Below are 20,678 nucleotides of genomic sequence, written 5' to 3' on the forward strand. Positions count from 1 at the left end.
AGCAGCAGCTGGAGAGTGTGATGTTGTGCACTGTGCTCTACCCCTCTCCTCTGTGCAGTCCGTTGTTGTCGCTGCTATTGCTGTCCAGACTTCTGCTGTGGAATAAAAGTCCTTTTGTGCAGGGCCTCAGTGTGATGCCTTTCAGTTCCTTGCTGGCAGCCCAGCTTGTTGAATTCCCAGGCATAAGCTGCTGACAAATGGAAGTGAGGCAAGCAGACACATGCAGCAGAGGGAAAGCTTCCATCCCATTCAGATGTTAATGCTCCCGAGAACAGAGCTTTCCCCGGGCTCTGAGACAGCCTTTCTTCCTCTCCTGGTACCTCGTGCTTTCAATGCACGCAGCAAACTCTGGTTCTTCTTCCTAAGTCTCCTTACTTGTGTGCATCCTGCTATGTGATATGCACGAGGGAAGGCTGAGCTGCCCCACGTTGTCCTGTGTTTACAAGGGGATTTAGGCCAGCTCTTCAGTTCACATTCAAGCATAGACAGGCTGAATAATTTTGAGGACCCCAGTGGGATGATGTACATATACTACATGACCTTGCATAGGTTTTGTCTCTGCGTGTGCTGCTAATAGCATGCCTCTCCTGAAAGCTGCCTTTGGTTTTGGGCCTGAAAGGAACTAGGCCCCTAGTATTGCGTTCGTAAAGCCAGAAGAAATGTCTTACCCAAGCCTTAAAGAATCTTACTAGTGATGTGTTTGCAGGAAACCTCTGTCCTTGGTGTTCTATCTTGCCAAAGTTAGAGACTGCATCAGAAGGGAAGAGGATTCAACACGGAAGTAATTTAACAGGAAGTAGGCGTTTAGGGAGAAACAAGGCAGCATAAATTTACCTTGGCTTACCTAGCAGGGGTCAGGCAGCTGGTTTTCCCAAGGCGAGGCTCATCCCCTGCTGTCCGGCTGAGTCCCTCTGAAGGAGGGGAGCTGTGAGCAAGCCCGAGGAGTGGCTGGTAGGTAAAAGCAGCTTACAGTGTCATAGTTTAGGAACAGCGTCTTTAGGTACAAGTGTCTCCTCCCCTTCCCTTTCCTTATCTAGTAATGGAGGTGACAGGTAAGTGCCTTGTTTGCCTGGCATGAGAGCAACTCCTGGAGGTTTGGAAGCCGCATGGGGGAACTTCCGTTTCTAGACTTGCTGCACCTTGAGGCATGTCCCAGACTTGCCAGAGCACGAAGCCGTGGCCTCCTGCTAAGGAATAGGCTTTACCAAGAGGCTTCCTGCTCCTTTTTACCAACAGTTGCGTTATACCACAGTCGTCTTGCCCCGCCATAAGGCTCGTCTCTTGTTACAGTATGTCTCTAAAGCCTTCTTTACTCTTATTTGCATAGCACCCACAGTGTGCTAGGGAAATGACTAAGGAGAGAGCTTATGTAGTGGTGTAGTTAACTCCTCTGGTGGCTCCTTGTCCTGGCACAAGGAGTAACGTATCGATTTACCCACTGCAGTACCTCATAGTGGTGCCACTCATTAAAGAGCTGGGTGAAAGCCTGTCCACAGCTATCGGTGGAGAAGAATACAAATCTTAAAACAGCACAGCCTAGTAGGATACAGCCTAGCAGGGTGATTCATTGCTTGCCCAGGAGTAGTACATGTGCATGATAAGTGAGAGGTGAACCTGCAAGTAGACCTGCATTGTTGATTCCTGGCAGCTGTTACACCTGTCGGACCTGTTGCATTGTATTTTGGCTGTACGTGTTGGCTCAGAAGTAGCTGAAGAAAATAGGGTCCCAGCTGTTGTTTATGAACTGCAACAAGCCTTAAAGAGATGAGGGAGATGGAAGGATGCAATACATCTCCCACTTAAGACCATTCAGATGTGCTGTTTTCTGTGTATGTACCCCAAAGCAGGGAAGGTAGAAGGCTAGGCACTGGTTGTGTTAGAGGCAAGTTCTGACAAACACAAACATGTCCTCTGCCACCAGTGAGATCAGACCATCTGGCTAGACTCTTGCTAATTATCTTCCTTCCAGGTTGTCAAGACAATTGGTCTAAGAGAGGTCTGGTTTTTTGGACTTCAGTATCAGGACACCAAGGGCTTCTCAACATGGCTGAAATTGAACAAAAAGGTATGTTTGCTCTAAGCTCTCACATGTTCTGAATTCCCTTTGATTAGGGGGCAGGGGCAAATTCAGTCTCCTTCCTTCTGTCAGGGATCTGTTCTTGCCTGCCCATGCACCTTTGGTCCCGCGAGATTAGTGAGTTAGCATTGCCTTCCTTCAGTCCACACCCCCTCTCGCCAAGGAGTCGCGGTGTCTGACCTGATCCTTCTGCATCTAGTTCTGTTTGTCTTCTGGGTGGATGTGTTACCCTTCCCAGTGGTGCTCATGTGAGCATCTCCGTTGGAGAGAAACCGGGAAAGTAACTTACTTAGCACTGATCGTTACTAGTAGCTCGTCATAAGTACTGTGGGGAGAGGTGATGAGGTGTCTGGCAATAAGAAATTGAAAATCCATGCTTTTCTGCCCACTTGCTTCTGCACTGGAAAGGAGATTTATTTTTCTAATGCATGCTTGTCTTCCTGTTTATGAACCTGTTCCCCTTCACTTGCTGTGTAGGCTATAAAAACCTGATAACTGTTCCAGGTAACAGCACAGGACGTACGCAAAGAAAGCCCCCTGCTCTTCAAATTTCGTGCCAAGTTCTACCCAGAGGATGTGGCAGAAGAGCTGATCCAGGACATCACGCAGCGCCTTTTCTTCCTCCAAGTGAAGGAGGCAATTCTCAATGATGACATCTATTGCCCTCCAGAAACAGCTGTCCTTCTGGCTTCTTATGCTGTCCAGTCAAAATATGGAGACTTCAACAAAGAGGTGCACAAGTCTGGCTACCTCGCTAGTGACAAGCTGCTCCCACAGAGGTAAGTGAACCTAGGTAGTCTTAGACCTTTTTTGCCTTAAAGGGTGTCCTGTTTGGAAGGTTCAGATAAACTCGACTGGTGCCTCTCTGAGGATTTGGATTAGTATTCATATAATTAAGGGTTTTAATCTTAAATGTTCTATTGAACACTCTATTTAGATGTAGTGAGAGAAGATCCAAAACAAGAACAAAAAAATATCTGATGATACAAGGAGGAGCACAACAGAATACAACTTCATATTTGTCAGAAGTCTGAATACTGACTAGTGTGTCTCTAGGTAGCCTTATAATAAAACTGTATTTCCTGGAATGTTTTTGTGGGGGAACTGTGATGCCAGTGGAGGATTTGATGAAGTGTTATTCAAGAGCAGTGTGATTGTATAATTGTGTATAATTGCAGTGACTGATCTCAAACATCCCATGTACTCTTTCTAGAGTTCTGGAGCAGCACAAGCTTAACAAGGACCAGTGGGAGGAGAGGATCCAGGTGTGGCATGAGGAACATCGAGGCATGATCAGGTAACTGATGCAGTGTAAAACTGCTGTATTTAAAGTAGTGTGGTATGTGCTAATGTGCAATGTATGAATGCATGCAAAAATTAGTGGCTTGCTTCAGGACGAGCTAACATTCTTGATGTTACTCTGCTCTGAGTAGCTAGGTTCACATGCCTTTGCCCTTGCTAGTCCATGTCGGCTGGCTGTTCTTAGTAAAACAAAATTGAGTTTGCAGAGTTTGTTATTGTCTGCTAGGTTGATGCTTAAACCTTTGCTGGCTTCTTACTGCTCTGCCTGTGTAGGAAGGCAGCACCTTCTTGCTCTAATGGCTTATAGACTGGGAAAGGAATACCTACTTTCTTTTTTCATGCTGCAGAGAAGATGCTGTCTTGGAGTACCTGAAAATTGCACAGGATCTGGAAATGTATGGTGTGAACTACTTCAGCATTAAGAACAAGAAGGGCTCTGAACTCTGGCTAGGTGTAGATGCTCTTGGACTGAACATTTATGAGCAGAATGACAGGTAATAAACTCCCTCCCCTCAGCATCGCCTTCAACTCCTTTCCAGTATAAAGACATTCGAGACTAATCTTTTCTAGAACTCTAGTCTTTAACTAAACTGTATTTTAGTTAGACACTGCCAGAATGACACATAAAACATGTTGCTGTGGACCAAGAAATGGGCAAATCATATCCAGCTAGTTTTGCTTATATCCCTAATCTTCTTGCCACAGATGCATCCTCCAGTTCTGTTTTCCATTTAAAAAAAAAAAAAAAGGGCAGGACTGAAAAACTGCTTATGTTTGTAGCTAATTTGAATGACTAATTTTGTTTGCTGATTCCAGTCAACATAAAAGTACTGAAATGTGAGGACAGATTTGGTACAGTTATACTGTAAGTCAAGAATTCTAAATGACGTGAGGCTCTTGTATTCTTTTGCTTTCCGTTTCTGCAGGCTAACACCGAAAATTGGATTCCCTTGGAGTGAGATCAGAAATATCTCATTCAATGACAAGAAATTCGTTATCAAGCCTATTGACAAGAAAGCACCAGTAAGAAGCAACGTTCAAATTAAACTTTGGGCTTCTTAGCTGAGTGATCTCTCTTGGTGGTGGTGGTTTTTTTTGCACACAGTCTTCTAATCAATCATGACAACACTGATTTAAGCAGCGCTCTACTACCTGATCTGTTCAGGGCAGTATACACAGAGTGGGTCTAATGGATGTAAGGTGGTAGTTGGGATTTGTTTCTGGCTGCCTGGGAGAGTAGAAATTTTTTCAGCATGACTTTAAGCTGTTCCAAGGTCAGTGGCAGGGAGAAGCAACTTACATAGGCTTTTTGATTATCCTAAAACTGTTCAGACACTGTTAATAAATGCTGGCTAGCAATTCTAGAACACTGAGGATATTGGAGCATATTGCACACACAGAGGGCTTCTCATGCCTAAAGAACAGGTCTAATGTTGCCTTTTCCTTGTCCCAAGGACTTCGTATTCTATGCCCCGCGGTTACGGATTAACAAACGAATCTTGGCACTTTGCATGGGGAACCATGAGCTCTACATGCGCAGACGTAAACCAGATACCATTGAAGTGCAACAGATGAAAGCACAGGCTCGGGAAGAGAAGCATCAGAAACAGATGGAGAGGTTGGTGGGGTTCTGAGTAACTTGGACATTGTTGATCATTGAACAACAGGGCCACATGCTAGATAAGTTGCTGGCAGTACTTGAATCTGCTGTAGCCAAAAATAGAGCAAACTGCTTTTTGCTACAGTAGATCTAATGGGATGATGGAAATGGCACTTAATACAAATGTGACCCACCATCACTTTCTTAAAGATTTGTCCATCTCTTTGGCAGGACTAATACGGATCTTGCTGCAAGGAGGTTTCCCTTATAACATTGTTATTATGAGCTTGCCATTGTGATGAATACCAGTAGAGTTTTTTCTTTCTGCACTTCTGTAAAGTGGCATGTCTGGAGTAGAACTAATCAGCTGAGTGCTGTAGTACACATCTCTTGTGTGCTTCACTAGGAAGTGCTCCAATCTGAGTAGACATTAATTTGAAATGGCATTGTGACTTCCCCCTCATCAGAGCCCTGCTGGAGAACGAGAAAAAGAAGAGGGAGTTGGCAGAAAAGGAGAAGGAGAAGATTGAACGTGAGAAGGAGGAGCTGATGGAGAGACTCAAGCAAATTGAGGAGCAAACTAAGAAAGCTCAGCAAGGTAATATGCAGTATTTCTGTAGATGCATAGTCTGAATGAGAAGAGTTCAAGTAGTAAAGCTATGAGCATGTCTGAGCCATTTGGCTCCCCACTACTCGTGGTAGGGCCCTGATTCACCCTTCTGAAACTGAGTGTAAGCCCTCCATATGCAGGTGCTGAAACAGGACATTAAAGAGATGGGTGGCAGCTGAGATACCTCTCTGGCAGCAAAAGTACCTGGCAGTTGTTTGTGTGCTGGCTGGAAGCTTTATCCCAGCACATCTGTAGAGGAGGCAGTCAAAAAGGGCAGCAGTCGTCACACCAGCCAGTACTCTGGCATGGTTCATATCTAATTGCTTGACCAGTGTTACAGTCTGGTGTTGCCTGAGGAAAATATTGTATGCTTCTCTACCTTTAAGAATGTCTTTTGGGATGGGTACTTCCTCAGAAATCACTTGTTAGCTCTTAGTCTTCCAGCTCCAGTTACAATGTGAAGATGAGGAAAGGGGACAGTTGCTTCTGTCTCTCCTTTACCTGTCCTTCTGAAGGAAACCTCTCATCCAGAACAAAGGTGTAAGGGCACCTTCCTCTTCTACTGCCATTTGTTACTTGATCTCTCTTCAAATCCACTGCCCTGTTTTTTTCAGAACTGGAAGAACAGACTCGCAGAGCTATGGAGCTGGAACAGGAGAGAAAACGAGCTCAGGAGGAAGCAGAGAAACTGGCTAAAGAACGTAGAGAAGCAGAAGAGGCAAAGGAGGCCCTATTGAAAGCATCCCATGATCAACAAAAGACCCAGGAACAGCTGGTAAGTGGGTGACCTGAAATTTGGGTAGGGAAAATAGTGACAATGTAGGTATCTAAGCTCTTGAGTTCCATAGCTCTGTTCGGAGGAGAAGATGAAGAGCTAAAAAAAAAAGCCCACAACAAAACTCGGAACTTGTTTGACTTCCTTTTGCCTTGTATTATGCCAATATTGGTGGGACTGAAGTTTACACGAAGGCTTTCTTACTGAAAAGATGTTAGAGATGCTGTTTTTATTCAGGATTTGGACTAAATGCTTCATTTAGCCAGTACTTTGGGTTTATCCCCTCTGAAAACCTTTCTTTTGCAGGCTGCTGAGATGGCAGAACTCACAGCTAGGATCACACAGCTGGAGCTGGCCAGGCAAAAGAAAGAGAGCGAGGCCCAGGAGTGGCAACAGAAGGTAAAGCCAAGATCTGAGCAAACAACAGTGCTTTTTGTGGCATTGCTCTTCATTATGTATTATGACCTAAACTACTGCACTAGATACCACACTAAAATGAGTGTCTGCCAGCTTGAGGCCAATGTAGATACCCAGCTTTGCTTCTCTTGGTGGACTGAATGGCTTATTGTAACTCCATGTAAAAATATTTTGACTGTTTAGGCCTACAGCCCATTTTCTGTGAATTATAACCGTTCTTGAAATCTCTGAAGTGTCAGCCAGCAGATAGTTTTGTGAATGATTGTAGCTGAATAGCTTTGGAATGTACCACTTGAGTGTGCAAGAGGTGCAAGTTTTCTTGTAATGAGCACTGAGTAGTGCTTCTGCACGCTCCTCTGAGAGGATATGCGCACTCAGGAGTACGTTGGCTAACTTGCTGTGGCATGCCCTACTGCAGGCACAGATGGTGCAGGAGGACCTGGAAAAGACCAAAGAGGAGTTGAAGACTGCCATGAGCACCCCTCACGTCACTGAGCCCATGCACTCTGAGAATGAGCACGACGATGAGCAGGATGAGAATGCGGCAGAAGCCAGTGCTGAGCTACGATCAGAGGCCACCATCAAGGACCGCAGTGAAGAGGAGCGCACCACTGAAGCAGAGAAGAATGAACGGGTCCAGAAGCACTTGAAGGTAAGAAGCTTGCAGCAGAGAGCGTGTGTGTCTGCGTTCTTACTCTTTTCTTCTTGCCGTTAATTGCAGCTGGGAGGTATTGCTGGTATTTAAAAGAAAAAAAAAATAGAAGAGAGATGACCATGATCTTGTCAGAAAGCTGCATAGCCATTGAGCAGAGAGGCACATTCATCTCCTGGGGGGCTGGTTAGCTCAGTCGGTTAGAGCGTGGTGCTGATAACACCAAGGTCATGGGTTTGAGCATCATTTGGTCCCCATGTGTTGCCTGATCTAGTTGAGAGGTGTCCCTGCCCATGACAGGGAGGTTGGATTAGGTGATCTCTAAGGTCCTTTCCAGCCTAGGCCATTCTGTGATTCTACGATTCCTGGCATTTCCGTGTTGCTGGAAGTAGTGAAGTATTTTCAAGCTGTGCCAAAAAACAGCATCTGTCAGATGTAGTGTGCTTGTGTGAGTTGTCAGCCATCTGACAGCTGTTCATAGCCCTGGCTGCAATGAATCGGAGAACTTGGTCCGGTTCTTATCAAGCAGCTGTCTGTAACTGTCTCGTGCGACTGGGTTGCATTGCAAAACCCTGAGAGCAGCCCTCTGGGGCTTGGCATGGAGGGAGCAGTGCCGCACCTACTACTTGTAAGGAACTCCAGTGTTCTGGTGTTGACCCTTTCCAAGCATTTTCTTACACTGCCTGCTAGCTGCCTGACTTGCACCAGGCTGTGCTTGTTCTGCATCACGCTGTGGTGGTTGTGCACAGGCATATTTGACAGAGGTGCACTTGATCTTCTGCAGCAAGTTTCTTTTATGATAGAAGACTAGTAATTGCTCAAATTCTGCAGCGTGTGCCTCTTGTCCTTAGGGTTCCCTCCACTTGACTCTTATGAAGTACATCTTTCTTACTGTGCTAGACAAAGTTCAGTAGGCTGACAGACTGCCTGATGTTTTCTACCTTTAAATATTGTGAAAGAATATTGACAATGTCCACAGAATCACAGACCTGTTTAGGTTGGAAGGGACCTCTCAAGATCATCCAGTCCTACTTCCTTGCTCAGGCAGGGTCAGCTGGGGCAGGCTGCCCAGAACTGTAAACATTTGGGCTGATCTGTTCCCCATCTCCACAGATATTGAATCACTAGGAGGGTCAGCAGGGAGCCTTCTTGTCCAGCTTAGAGTCTCTGGCATGTGGTAACCTATTGCTATCTGTCTCCCCTTCTCTGAAGGCTCTTTCTTCAGAGCTGGCAAATGCTCGGGATGAAACTAAGAAGACAGCCAATGATATGATCCACGCTGAGAATATGCGTCTAGGCCGAGACAAGTACAAGACCCTTCGTCAGATTCGGCAGGGGAACACCAAGCAGCGCATTGATGAGTTTGAGTCCATGTAAAATCTCCCCTTCACCTGCTGCCCTGCACTCTCTTCTCCCCTCTTTCCCATCCTCTCCTGTCGTTCACTTGTAATCGTGCTACGCTGGAACCACTACAGAAGAGTGACCACGGCCTTATTTATCAAGTTTTGGGCAAATGCTGGAGTTAAGCAACAGAAGAAAGAATAGTATTTACATCTTCCTGGGGTGGCTTGGGAAAGCAAATGTGTATTGGAGCAAATCTGAAATTGTTTTCCTTTGGGTAAAGTCTCGCTGCATTTAGTTTTGTATTGCTTGCTGAAGTGACTGTGTTGCTTCCTCTCCTGTTGGGTGGGGAGGCCAGCAGATACTTTTGCTGAGTTACATAAAGTGCTAACAGTTTGACACTGTGCCTTCCTACTAACTTGCACAAGTTTCAGTATTAAGCTTGGTAGCCAGGGTCTGAATTTCTAACTTAATACAGAGTCTGATTCATGTAGTTGAGAAGGGGAGACTGGAGCTTAGGAAGAAGGGTTGAAGGTAGAATATGGACTTTCTTTCTAAAAGACCAAAGCTTTTGTCCCTCAGACATAAGCAGACCAAACAGATTCTGTGGTGTTCCTTCCGGTGTTAACGTTTGTTTTTTAATAATGGAACTTTGAATTTCTTAATAGCGAGGAGGCCTTTGGAATATTTCCACTGATGCAGTGTGGCTTGGAGTCTCGACTTCCCTGCTTTACACAGGTTTTGTCTCTGGTAAATGGCTTTGTTCATTGTCATTTGTCTGACCTGAATGTAACCAGTGAGGCAGAGGCAGCTCAAGTACGCTGCCTTCCTTTTTTGGGTTTGCCAATGGAAACCTAAAGGGGTAGGAAGAAATGTAAAAGACGAAAAATTCCTGTAGCCATGTTTTCCCTTCCTGAACCAGTGCATTTCTAGTCATGTGAACAAGATTTCAAGTTTTTTCCTAAGAGGCCTTTTTAGCACATAGTCATTGGTGCCTTATTACTGTGTATAGATCTACTGTAGCTCTTTTGTTTAAACTAGATGCAGTCATGAAAAGTGATCAGCAGCTGAGGACCAAAAACTATTCTTGTATCTGGGTCATGTACAAGACTATGTGTCTTCCTGGCTTCAAGCAGCGTTTGAGGGGAGAGGATCCTGAGATAGTTGTCCGACTGCTGCCTTAATCCTCACTAGCATTCTGCCAGAGCCCTGACTCGAGTGCTTTTCCTTCCTTAGAAGGATGCTTTGCCCCTTTCTGGCTTTGAGAACAGAAGGCTCTGTCTCTTAGAACTGGGACACTACTGGTTGTGAGACTGGTCCTGAGAGCCATTTCTACCAATTTTTTTAATACCCATCACCTTCAAGCTGTCCAGGTAGCTACCCAGAAACTTCCCTGCCATTTCTGGGGAGGAAACGGCCATGTATGCTCAGGGTTAAATTGGATTTTGTCTTGGTCCTTCACAGAAGGAAATGTTAACTTTCAAAAGAAGCCTCTTAAAAGTGGATTCCACCTACAATGGAGTCCTTATTTGCTTTGCCTTCCCTGGATTAACCTCTCCCTATAGGAAGTCATCAGGCTAGCCTGTGATTAATTTTCTTGCCTAGCATGACCCTAAGTCTTGTGACTTCCTCAGTTTTGTGGATTCCCCCTTTGTATAGTAACATTGCTGGTGGTGATAGAAGGAAAACATCTGAATACTAGAGCATTTTCAGCTCCCTGCTCTGTGGGGAAGGTAAGGGGGACTGTGCCAAAAAGAAGTGTTCATGATAGTGTTAATAAACAGCAGTATTTCCTCAAGAATTCCTTGGGCTGCTGGAAAAAACCTTACCAGTTCTGTATTATTTTATTTTTGGAAGCAATACGAGTCTGTGTGGAGACCAGCATAAATACCAACCAACCAGCCTTTGTTAGCAGCATAACTTAGCATGTTGCTTCTAAACATCCAGTGAGGTCATGTAGGAGCCCCCTTCTCTCCCCTGGATATTGCATGCTTTTGTGGGGATGTGACACGGTGAGCTTGTGCTTGGTAAAACCCACAAGCCTCAGTACTTTGAAAGTCACAAATGAAAAATGGCAGTTAAATTTGTCAGAACTGATTTGCCTGTTTCTATACTGAAGGGTTGTTGGCACTGGCTCTACGTGAGTCTCATCACTGGGGAAACAGACAACCTGTACGCTTCTGTTTTGGTGCTTTAAAGCTGGTGTTCAGCACTTCTGCTCTGTCTGTGGCAACTGTTGATGCATTTGGGGGGAGAAAAGCCTTTATTACATTTTAACAATTTCCTAACCAGCTGATGTATGGTGCCTAGAATATGTGTTCAAATAATAAACCAGTAAGCCTTTTCTGCTTTGGGTCAGACAACACTGCTGAGCTCATGTACGCTGGCATTACTTCTGTTTATAGGGTGTCTTAATCGTTCTAATTCCAAATGGTCCAATACAGGAATAGAACGGCTTGTGCCAGTGAGTCCACTTAACTCTTTGTAGTTGTTTCAGCCCTGCCTTCTTAACCAGTATTATATTCCAGTGGTATCTAATGATATTTGATTTCAGTACTTCTAGCTATGCACAATTAGAAAATATTAGTCATGGGATGGAGGATGTGTTTATGGTCCTCATTCCTTTGGAAATGTATACTGTATTGTAAAGAAACAATATTTTGCAAAAAAAACTAATGTAAGAAGCTTTCAGTATTATGGTGAGATTTGTAGACACTTTTTTTTTTATTTGTTAGAATACAGTGAATCTTCTTCCTTTCCATGTTCCAGTTTAATTGGATAACTACTCCTCTTGGGGGTGGGGGAAGAAAGTACTTTATCAAATGTTTGCCTGGCTTGTTATTTCTTGTTTTATTTTTTGTTGATGTAAATTATGTTGAGGTTTTTTGACCAGTCTTTTTACTGGATTATAATAAAACATCAATTCCTTAAGATTGTGGAGGAATTCATGGGTCCATGTGCTTATCTGCAGAGAGAACCTTGATATTAAGGCAGTTCTTTCCTATTTGGAGGAGTTGTTAAAATCCATACCCTGTTCTTCCTAAAGTGCCAATAAAGTTCAGAGAAATTCAGCAGATGGTGTCTTGCTGGTTCCTTAAGGCTTGCTGTGAACCTGGTGCTGTGTCTCCAGGCTACAGACAGGTCTGCTGTGTGGCTCCCAGGAGGTCAGCCTTGTAGCAGTCTTGCAAATACAGAGCCTTTACTTGCATCTTGAAAAGCAGCTGCTCGAGTAACATCCCTTTCCCCCTCCCCAGCCCTGCAAGCTCTCTGACTGGAGCCAGTACTGGAATATACATCTCTTTGTGGAGACACCAAGTATAAATTTATATTGTGTTTAACTTAAAAATAGACCGATTGGAGGGAGGAGGAGGAGCTGCTACTGGAACTTACCACCAGTGAGCGGGTCCTGCACTGTGCCGTGCCCAGGCCTGTGTGCACACAGGACTAGGCTAGCATGTCCAGGGTGGCCTCGGTGCGGGTTTCTGGTGAGCAGAGCTAGCTGGAAAATTACAAGCACCCGCGATTGCTGTTGCCCTTGGTTGTGCATCATCTTTTGAAGCCAGGGCTAATCTTCAATCATCAAGATGTACTGAAGGGACAAGGATGTGTGGAGTATACCGCTCTTGAGCTGGGAGGTTACAGTGAAGGCTGTCTATGCCCCACATACAGCAGTATTGCCCGCCCATCCATCTCCGAAACATCCTTGGCTGACTGAAGGAGAAGCATCTGCAAGCAAAGAAGGCCTTGGCTAGGGCGCTGTAACTCCTTAGCGGCCTTCACCCAGCCCAGAAGCAGCAGCTGCATTGCCAGAGTTGGCTGCTGCCAAGAAGCCCTGCTGTGAATTCTTTCCTTCTAGCAGAGGTGTAGGCACAGCCACTGTCCTGGGAGCAGTGGGACCCGCTGGCAGGCAAGATGGGGGGGCACAGGTGATGCGCCTGTGTGCACACTGGTGGAAACTTGGCTTCTGCCAAACTTCTGTGAAGCGGAGCGCAAGGTTCACTTCAACTTTGTCTTTCCTGCCCACGAAGTGTGCGCTGGCTTCCAAAGCAACACTGAGGTGTTGGTTTTGGTTTGTGTGCGTTTGTTTTTTCAAAGCAAGGGTGTTTTTGCTTAGTTATGTTGTTTTGTTTTCCGTCAGTTGGTTTGTTTTTTGGGAGAAGGCTGGTTATTTGCAAAGCTTCCTATTTTTGTGTCCCAGGCTAGGTGAGCACTGGCTTGTTCTGAAAAGGCTGCATTTATGTTCAGACTTCCTGCTGGATGGAATAGGGGAGAGGAGGGAAAAGGAGATTGTACTTCTGCCTTTTTCCCCCCCCAAGTTTCAAAGACCTTAGAAGAGGCTATCCGCACTCAGTGTAGGACATGATTCCTACTCCGGCAGAGTGGTTCCTGCTTTTGCTAAAAGACAGCTGCCCCCTTTGCTGTGTCTTGGCTCGCTGCAGTACAGGTAAGTTGCTCTCGGAGCTGACTTCCCCCTCTGTGTTGGCCTCTGTCCTATTGGGTGTCTTTGACCTGTCACTTGCTATGCTCCAAGTTGCTGGTGAGGAGAGAGGTCAGTGCCAGGCAAACACACCAATGTCCTTGCTGTAAAAACTGCTGCGCATATATCTAGCGTATCTCTCAATTCAAGGTTTGCTGGAGAGATAAGGTGCTTTGTGGTTTGTTTGGCTGTCCTGTGGTCTCTTTCCTTGCATCTCCCACGGCAAGCCTTGCTTTCCTTCTATGGAAACGGCCGAGAGACAGAGCTGGGCTGCCTATGGCATCTCTGTAATATGTGAAAAGTGAAGGCAGGACTGGGCAGGACCTCTCAGCCGCAGAGGCTGCACAGAGCAATTTTAAATTCGGGGGTCAGCTGCAGCCCAAGAATTTGAGCTTGAAGGCTGAAAAATTCAGGAATGAGCAAACCACCTGGAAAAGCTGCCCTGAGAGTCACAGGGCCACAGAGCAGGGATGCTGGCTGGAGCTGCATTCAGCTGAAACAAACTGCTTGCTTTCCTGCCAGCTCTCATGAGACAAGCAAGGGTGGGGAGGGAAGCCTTCAAAGGTTGTTCTGCAAATTATTTGAAGTAAGGAATTGTACCCTGCCTTGCTGCTGCCGGGGACATGTCGTGGGCACCTCTTGGCGTATGGCAGTCCTCTCACTGACTCTGGATTTGGGGGCAGCCGTTGCTCTGCATTAAAATCCCAGAGATGTTCGTCCCACCTTCCCTGTGCTCACAGAGCTGTTGGCCTGGGCGAATCCTGCAGAAGAAAAATACCCATTTATGGGATATCGTGTTGGCCATGTTCAGCAAAAGGAGCGAGTAGATTTTGGTCAGTGATGCCCTGCAAATATGACTCCAAGTGAACTCTTGGCAAACTGTTAATTTGGCATTAGGGAAAATTCAGTCTCCTAAGACAAGAGCTGTTCTCAAACTCCACATAAAACAGAACTTAAACTGTCTCTGCCATTGCATTTTAGTCCTCGGGGCAGATTGATTTATCCTGGAGGGGAGGGTAGACTAGACTATAGTGACAGTATTTCTGGGAATAAATTTGAGTTTTCTTCGGCAAAAGCCTCCCTAGCCTGGAGTATCAGCATGAAATGAATGATACTTTGTGCCTTTATGGTACTTTTCAGCAGAGAATTTAGCAAAAGAGCGAAGTGTGGCTGCTTAGAATTGGAATTCTTTTGTTTGGAACAGACAATTAAGATCATCGAGTCCAAGTGGTGCTTCTCACCACCATCCTGCAAAGCAAGTGAGTATCCACATTTTAGAACTGGGAGCCTGCAGTACTGCGGAAGGCAATGATGTGGCTGGACAACAACCACATGGAGCAGAATCTGTGAGTCCTCCTCTCACCCCATTGCTGTCAGGACTGGTATGCCCCTCTGTTGCTAAGGCAGCAGCTGTCGGTGCTCCTGCCAGTCTGCACTTTCAGGCTTCAATGTGAGACCCTTTATATGATTAGACATTGCAATGAATATTTCTCCTGAAACTGGATTTAGGCCTCATTCCTAAAAGGGAAGTCTGTAAGGCAAAACATGGTGAACGTTGCTTGGGGACTGATATGTGGAGATGATGCTCGTGGTACCGTGCTTCACGCAGTTCCCATGCCCTGATGGACTGGACTGCAGCAAGATCCTAACGCAATCCCTCTGTCCATCCTTTCCTCCTCTTTCCCCTCCCTCCTTCCTCCACCCCCGGGAGGCTGTCCTACTTTGTTCTTTTTTTTTTTCCCCCTCCTTTCTCTCTTCCCCTCCTCTCCAGCTGTACTTATAACTCAATCTAGCTGGCCTTGCAACAAACAACAGCCCAGGAGACACGGAGTGGGACACTAGGTAGCATGATAGCTCAAGGCATCTCTGGGCTCATGCGATCCTTGCTAAATGGACTGAGTGCAAGCAAAACCCGCTTTATTTATCTCTGTGAGGTGGCTGAGCAGCATCACACACCAGCTAAGCAGGTGTTCCAAAGAGGCTTCAGCTCCACGCATAAGCTCCAGGACGCCTCTGGGGAACCGAGGTGAGTAAAATGCGGAACATTCCTTGCTGCACCCATTCTGTTGTGTAGCGAATTATTTTGCTCGTAACTATAAAACCAACATTGGTCAGAAAACCTGCTTAAAAATGGAATAAATGTGTCTAATCCATCAAAACCTAGAGAGAGTTGTTCTAGATTGACATTTGAGAACTAGTCTTTAAATTGCGTATTTACAAAGAAATGTCTGTAGGTGTTTCAACAGAGGAGACTAAAATGTCTTAAAGATGTTCTTTGGCAGTTTGCTTTGGGAAATAGGGTGGTCCTTCTTGGCTGTGCGTGACTGCAACCTCATCTTTCCATTCTGCATGTGGGAAACTCTTCCTTCTGCAGCATGGTCTGGGTGCTAATTTCACAGCTGTTTTCGTAACTGGGGGACCCTGTTGTAGACTAATGGTCCAGGCATTGTTTTCTGCTGAAGCTTTCTGAAAAACAGGAAGCTGGCCTCCTCTGATGGAGGTGCAGTGGCTCCTGTGTTCTGCTCCTGCTAGCTGAATCAAGTCCAGCCCCCCTGCCAGGGTAGGACCACCTACAGTAGATCGCACAGGAACACGTCCAGGTGGGTTTTGAATGTCTCCAAGGAAGGAGACTCCACAACCTCCCTGGGCAAACCTGTTCCAGTGCTCTGTAACCCATGCTCTCTCTTTTCTTCATGTCCAAATAATGATGGAATATGGGGATTGGCTTTCCAAAGAGATATATGTCTGGAATTTTCTGCACTTGAAATCTTGCTGATGACGTCCATGTGACAACACTTTAAGAAACGGCCTACTTAATCACTTAGAGATGTACTGCAATGATTTGTCAGCAGGTAAATGGGATTAGATCTAGGTGGTGATTGTGAGTCACGCAAAGTGGAATAAGCAAGGCCTGGGAACCTGAAAGAGGAGAATGTTTCTTCCCCCTTTTCTATTGTATTTTTAGAGGAATTCTTTCCTATCTTCTGTTCAGCTGGATACATCCCATGTACTCCCCCTCTGCCTCTTGAAGGTTAAGAAAGCAAAGGGAGGTTTTTAAACTTGGTCCTTAAGTATTTCTGTCCTTAACATTAAAAGGAGATCAGCGGAGATCTCCGTGTGCTTCTTTACATCTGCTGTGGAGCAGAGAGGGATGAGCAGACAGGGTAAGTCCATTCAGCTGCTGATGTTGCTATGCCAAAACAATTTGCTTTCAACCAGTTCCTCCTCCCAATCTCTGAGATATTCCAAGAGGATGCCTAGCACAGAGGGCTGTAGGCACCACAGCACTTCCTCAGCTGGTGGGTTTGCTGTAATGTGTGACTCTGGGGCTGTGACAGTTTGTATTCAGTGTATATTGCAAATACATTGCAAGAAATGGGGAGATAATATTAGAAATGCTTAGAGCTCTGATCAATACTTGCTGCTTGTTTCACTGGCCCCAGGGTTTCCAGAAGTGTCAGCAAGCTTTAAACCAAGCAGCACTTTCCATTGGAAGACTCTGGATGCTGCTTCACCCAGCCGCGCGCTTGTACAAGTGGGAAAAATCGGGATTGTGAGCTCGGCCAGTTCTCACTGTGAAATTCACTCTATTCTCAAGGTTGTGTTCTTTTTTCCTGTGCCAGAAATGACACAGTGAGGCCACAGGGCAGCACTGATGCTGCTAGTGCTCGGGAGTTTATCACAGCTGTGGGACACGGATCTTTCCAGAGATCTGGAAGCATGTTTTTGGCCTGATGGAAAAGGATGGACCCACCTTATGCCTCTGGAGAGTGTCCTGGGCTTTGAGATGATGGGCACTTGGGCAGTGCCACATTGAGAGGTCCTGGGCAAGGTACCCACTGCTTCCAGGGTGCTGCCCTGTTTCAGCACAGGTGGAAACTTTGGGCAACTGGGAGCTCCTGCTTCTAAGGAACTGTTTAGGTTGTTCACTGAGAAAGTCCACTCTTTGCTGATGTGCTTCCCCTGGCAAATATAGGAGATGGTCTCAGAATAGTGTCTTCGTGAGAAATCTCTGACACGACTGTTCAGGGTGGCAGCTTTTTCCACACATGTGGGGACAGCCTGGTCTGGAGGAGATGAAGTGGATGTTATTTCCCTTTTACTTCTAGGTGAGGTTTCCCCAAGTCAGCACTAAGATGGCCTTGGTTTTAATCCTCTGCCACATTAAATCTTGAAGGCTGTCAAAATAACTGCCAATTTCTCCTGAGGAAGAATCACATCAGGTGAAAGGTTACTCAGCGTGGTTGCTCTCTAAGCTGGGGCTGAACACGTCTCATCACAAGAAGGCTCCCTGTGATGGAATTCGCTCAAGGACTTGCAAATGCTTCCCCTGCCAGCCAGCCCCAGCAGAGGCAGCAGGGGCAGAGCACCTGCACTTGTTTATGCAGAGCTGAACATTTATTCTGAGGGACGACTGATGAAGTGGGAAATATGTTGGGTCAACTCTGATTTGCCTGCCACTGAGAACTGATAATTTGATCTTTTCTGATGTGCATGGAATAATTCTTCTAGAAAGTGTTTGCATGCACATTTCCTTCCATGTGCCATGTCTCTAGTGCTCAGCCAAAAGGCGCCAACAGTGGGTGGGCAGGAAATGATGGGCTCTTCTGATTACTTTTTTTTTTTTTTCGAACTTGTCTTATAGCTCTGCAGACCAGGTGATGGTGCATTTTATAAACCGGGATGGAGAGCAACTTACAGCCACAGCCAAAGAAGGGGAGAGTTTGTTGGAAGTGGTAGTCAATCAAAATTTGAACATCGATGGATTTGGTAGGTGTTGCACAAGGGGCTGTGCTCTTAGGTTTTATGTGTCTGTGCTGTGACCAGTGGGTACCTGGGAATAGCACAGCTGTACCCATGACACAGTGTTCTGCTGAGACCGTGAAGCAAGCTTCGCCAACAGCTGCTTGCTGGGCTAGCTTGCCTGACTGAGATGGCAGTGTGACTTCCACACCAAACTGCTGGGATTCCAGTGGCCTATGCCAATGCATTTGGCTGGTTAGGGCTGTCGTACAAATTAGAAAACTGGTTGTGATTATCCCAAAGAGGCAGGCTGGAATCTGCAGACATCCGTTGTGTTTTCTGGCATGTCTTTTGACATATTCCAGATCTGTCACAGGACCTTTTCTCACACTGTTCCTCAAGATGATCTCTCTCACCTCCTCAGTTTTTTCTGATTTGCTGTCATCCCCTTGTTTCTCCACCAGGTGCATGTGAAGGAACATTAGCCTGCTCCACCTGTCACCTCATCTTTGAGAAGGATGCCTTCCAAAAGCTGGATGCCATCTCAGATGAAGAGCTGGACATGCTGGACTTGGCGTATGGACTCACCGAGACGTAAGTCTCCCTAGTGGTCACAGTAGATTCTCGAGCCTCTGAAGCAGATTCCCAGCACCTGGTGCCCATTTCCAAGGGGACAGGATTATTCTGTGTTATGGTTGTGCCTCTAGAACTGATTTCTCTTGGGGCATGGAAGGCCTTTAACGGGAACTTCAGCAAAAACCCAGCCTGGGCCAGACATGCTAGTGTGGGTGGGGAGTTTCTTCCTTTACTGTGGGAACAGACAAACCTCACTTCATGCTTTCTTCTCAGATCTCGCCTTGGCTGCCAGGTGTGCATTAAGAAATCAATGAATGGTCTGACAGTGCGGGTCCCCATGGATGTATCCGACATCAGGAGGCAGCTGGAAGTTGGAAAGCAAAGCAAACACTGACTGGAAACGACTCCTGTACAACTCACATCCCCGTTTTAGGTGTGGCATGGCACTTGCTTTTGCTTAACACTGTTGCTTTTTGTGACTGGCTGCAGTAGATGACAGAGATCTGATTCAGTATAAATGTGGGTTTGGCACATCTCTTGTTTAAACAGAGCTTAATGCGAGGGTCTTTGGTACATGTTAAAGGTTGAATGTTTAAGTTCTCTGATGAACACAACCAGACCGAAGTGTATGGCTTTACATTTCCCTGGATGGGTGCCAGGAAACCTCTGTTCTGCATGTGACTCACCCTCTCCTTCGAAAATTACGGAATTCTGCTATTCTGAGTAACTGCTGGGAATTTTGCAAGGCTTGGCTCTTTAACCCTGGAGCAGACTTTTCCCCAATTTGGGAAACTTAAGAAGAGCTGGCAAGATGGTGTGCTGATTGGCCTGAAGACATAGGCAGCTTGGCTGGCAAGAACATACTGATAACCATTTGAATGCTGACATTTCCTATCACTGTCTATGAATCTGAGATGTTGCATGTCACAGACTTGTTACGTGCCATGATCTGCTCCTTTCTCCAAATACTAAATTTTCACATTGTTGTACTACCACAAATAAAATTCTAATTATCAAGCTTTAGACCTATGAAACGCACTTTTCTGGTAACACGAGCCTGCTTGGAATAGAATGAGTTTGGAAATTTAGTTAGTATATCCTGTTGCCCCAGTTTACTTGAATGGATTTTCCCCTTGTGCTTAAGTGAGTATGTCAAACTTGCCATCTAAACGCTGTAGACAATCCATGATCTGTGAGTTTTCCAAACAGAATTCTGCACAGAAACCTTTCCTATGAATTTGGTTAAAACCCAGGCTATGTTTAGCGAGTGATTTAAAATAACAAGTTACTGTTCTTAGGCAAGGTGGCAGCCCAGCCCTGTAAAAGATGTTTATGATTTTTGCACGGGGTCCAGGGATGTGTCCATGGGGTGTCAGATGGGTTCCAGGGGCGTCTGGAGGGTGTCCGAGGGGGCCCAGGGGTGTCCGAAGTCTGACCGGGGAGGGCCCTGGGGGTCTCTAGGGGGTTTCCAGGGGGTTCCTGAGGTGCTGACCAGGAGTGTCCGGGCGGGGTGGCAAGGTGTCTCCGTGTCCCCCCCATCCCTCGCCCCAGGCACCCTGCATGCCTCCGCAGTCGGCATTGGCTCCCCACCTCTGGCTCCCCCCCCCTCCAAGACACCACGGGGTGTCCCCTGCCCCGGGGCTGGCAGCAGATCTGGGTGCTCTCATGAGAACTCGGTTGGAATTTGCATTTTGGGCAGTTTGCACTCAGGGCCTTGAGTTTCCTGGGATTAAAAGCAGTAGTTTGGCATTGCTCTTCAGCAGAAGACAGGAGCTCCAGGACCTTTTAGTCTGGGGACTGTGGCCCAGATCTGGAGGGTTTAGAGATGGCGCAAAACCCACAGGTTTCCAGGTCTGCTGTCCCTAGGAAATCTATGACTAATCTGCGATATGTGTCTTGATGGCCTGGAAGAACATGGAACGCTTCTGCTAACTTAGTGGGGGCAGAACTGGGTACCAAAATGTGGGGAGCATCCTGGTCTCCAGCAACCTGGACTCTTGGAATTGCATTATTGCCTGGGCTGCAGATATCCACGTCTCGGGGAAGGCAAGGTCTCTGTGCCCTTGCAGTGGCCAAGTCTCCCTCTGTCTTGTGTGGCATGCTGTCTT

General features: G+C 46.3%; 2 protein-coding genes across 3 annotated transcripts in view; both read left to right on the plus strand.

The window, feature by feature from the left end:
- The window catches only part of MSN (moesin), a 14,918-nt gene extending 5,517 nt beyond the window's left edge, over nucleotides 1-9,401 (plus strand). The window contains exons 2-12 of one of the 2 annotated variants that reach the window (XM_009872598.1): nucleotides 1,970-2,065; nucleotides 2,582-2,856; nucleotides 3,291-3,374; nucleotides 3,727-3,873; nucleotides 4,306-4,402; nucleotides 4,834-4,997; nucleotides 5,447-5,577; nucleotides 6,204-6,364; nucleotides 6,671-6,763; nucleotides 7,200-7,433; nucleotides 8,646-9,401. In XM_009872598.1, coding sequence (XP_009870900.1) covers nucleotides 1,970-2,065; nucleotides 2,582-2,856; nucleotides 3,291-3,374; nucleotides 3,727-3,873; nucleotides 4,306-4,402; nucleotides 4,834-4,997; nucleotides 5,447-5,577; nucleotides 6,204-6,364; nucleotides 6,671-6,763; nucleotides 7,200-7,433; nucleotides 8,646-8,810 — 1,647 coding nt within the window. In that variant the 3' untranslated portion in view covers nucleotides 8,811-9,401. The remainder of the gene's footprint in view (nucleotides 1-1,969; nucleotides 2,066-2,581; nucleotides 2,857-3,290; nucleotides 3,375-3,726; nucleotides 3,874-4,305; nucleotides 4,403-4,833; nucleotides 4,998-5,446; nucleotides 5,578-6,203; nucleotides 6,365-6,670; nucleotides 6,764-7,199; nucleotides 7,434-8,645) is intronic. The other variant, XM_009872599.1, reaches the window with a different exon arrangement.
- Nucleotides 9,402-15,125: 5,724 nt separating this feature from the next.
- LOC104276327 (adrenodoxin-like) lies at nucleotides 15,126-18,964 on the plus strand. The gene is made up of 4 exons (XM_009872600.1): nucleotides 15,126-15,277; nucleotides 17,897-18,021; nucleotides 18,459-18,588; nucleotides 18,844-18,964. Exons 1-4 carry the CDS (start codon nucleotides 15,126-15,128, stop codon nucleotides 18,962-18,964), a joined length of 528 nt encoding a protein of 175 aa, XP_009870902.1.
- The last annotated feature ends 1,714 nt before the right edge of the window (nucleotides 18,965-20,678 follow it).

This window comes from Apaloderma vittatum, unplaced genomic scaffold, assembly GCF_000703405.1.
Source record: "Apaloderma vittatum isolate BGI_N311 unplaced genomic scaffold, ASM70340v1 scaffold14647, whole genome shotgun sequence".
In the NCBI taxonomy this organism is placed as follows: Eukaryota; Metazoa; Chordata; class Aves; order Trogoniformes; family Trogonidae; genus Apaloderma; species Apaloderma vittatum.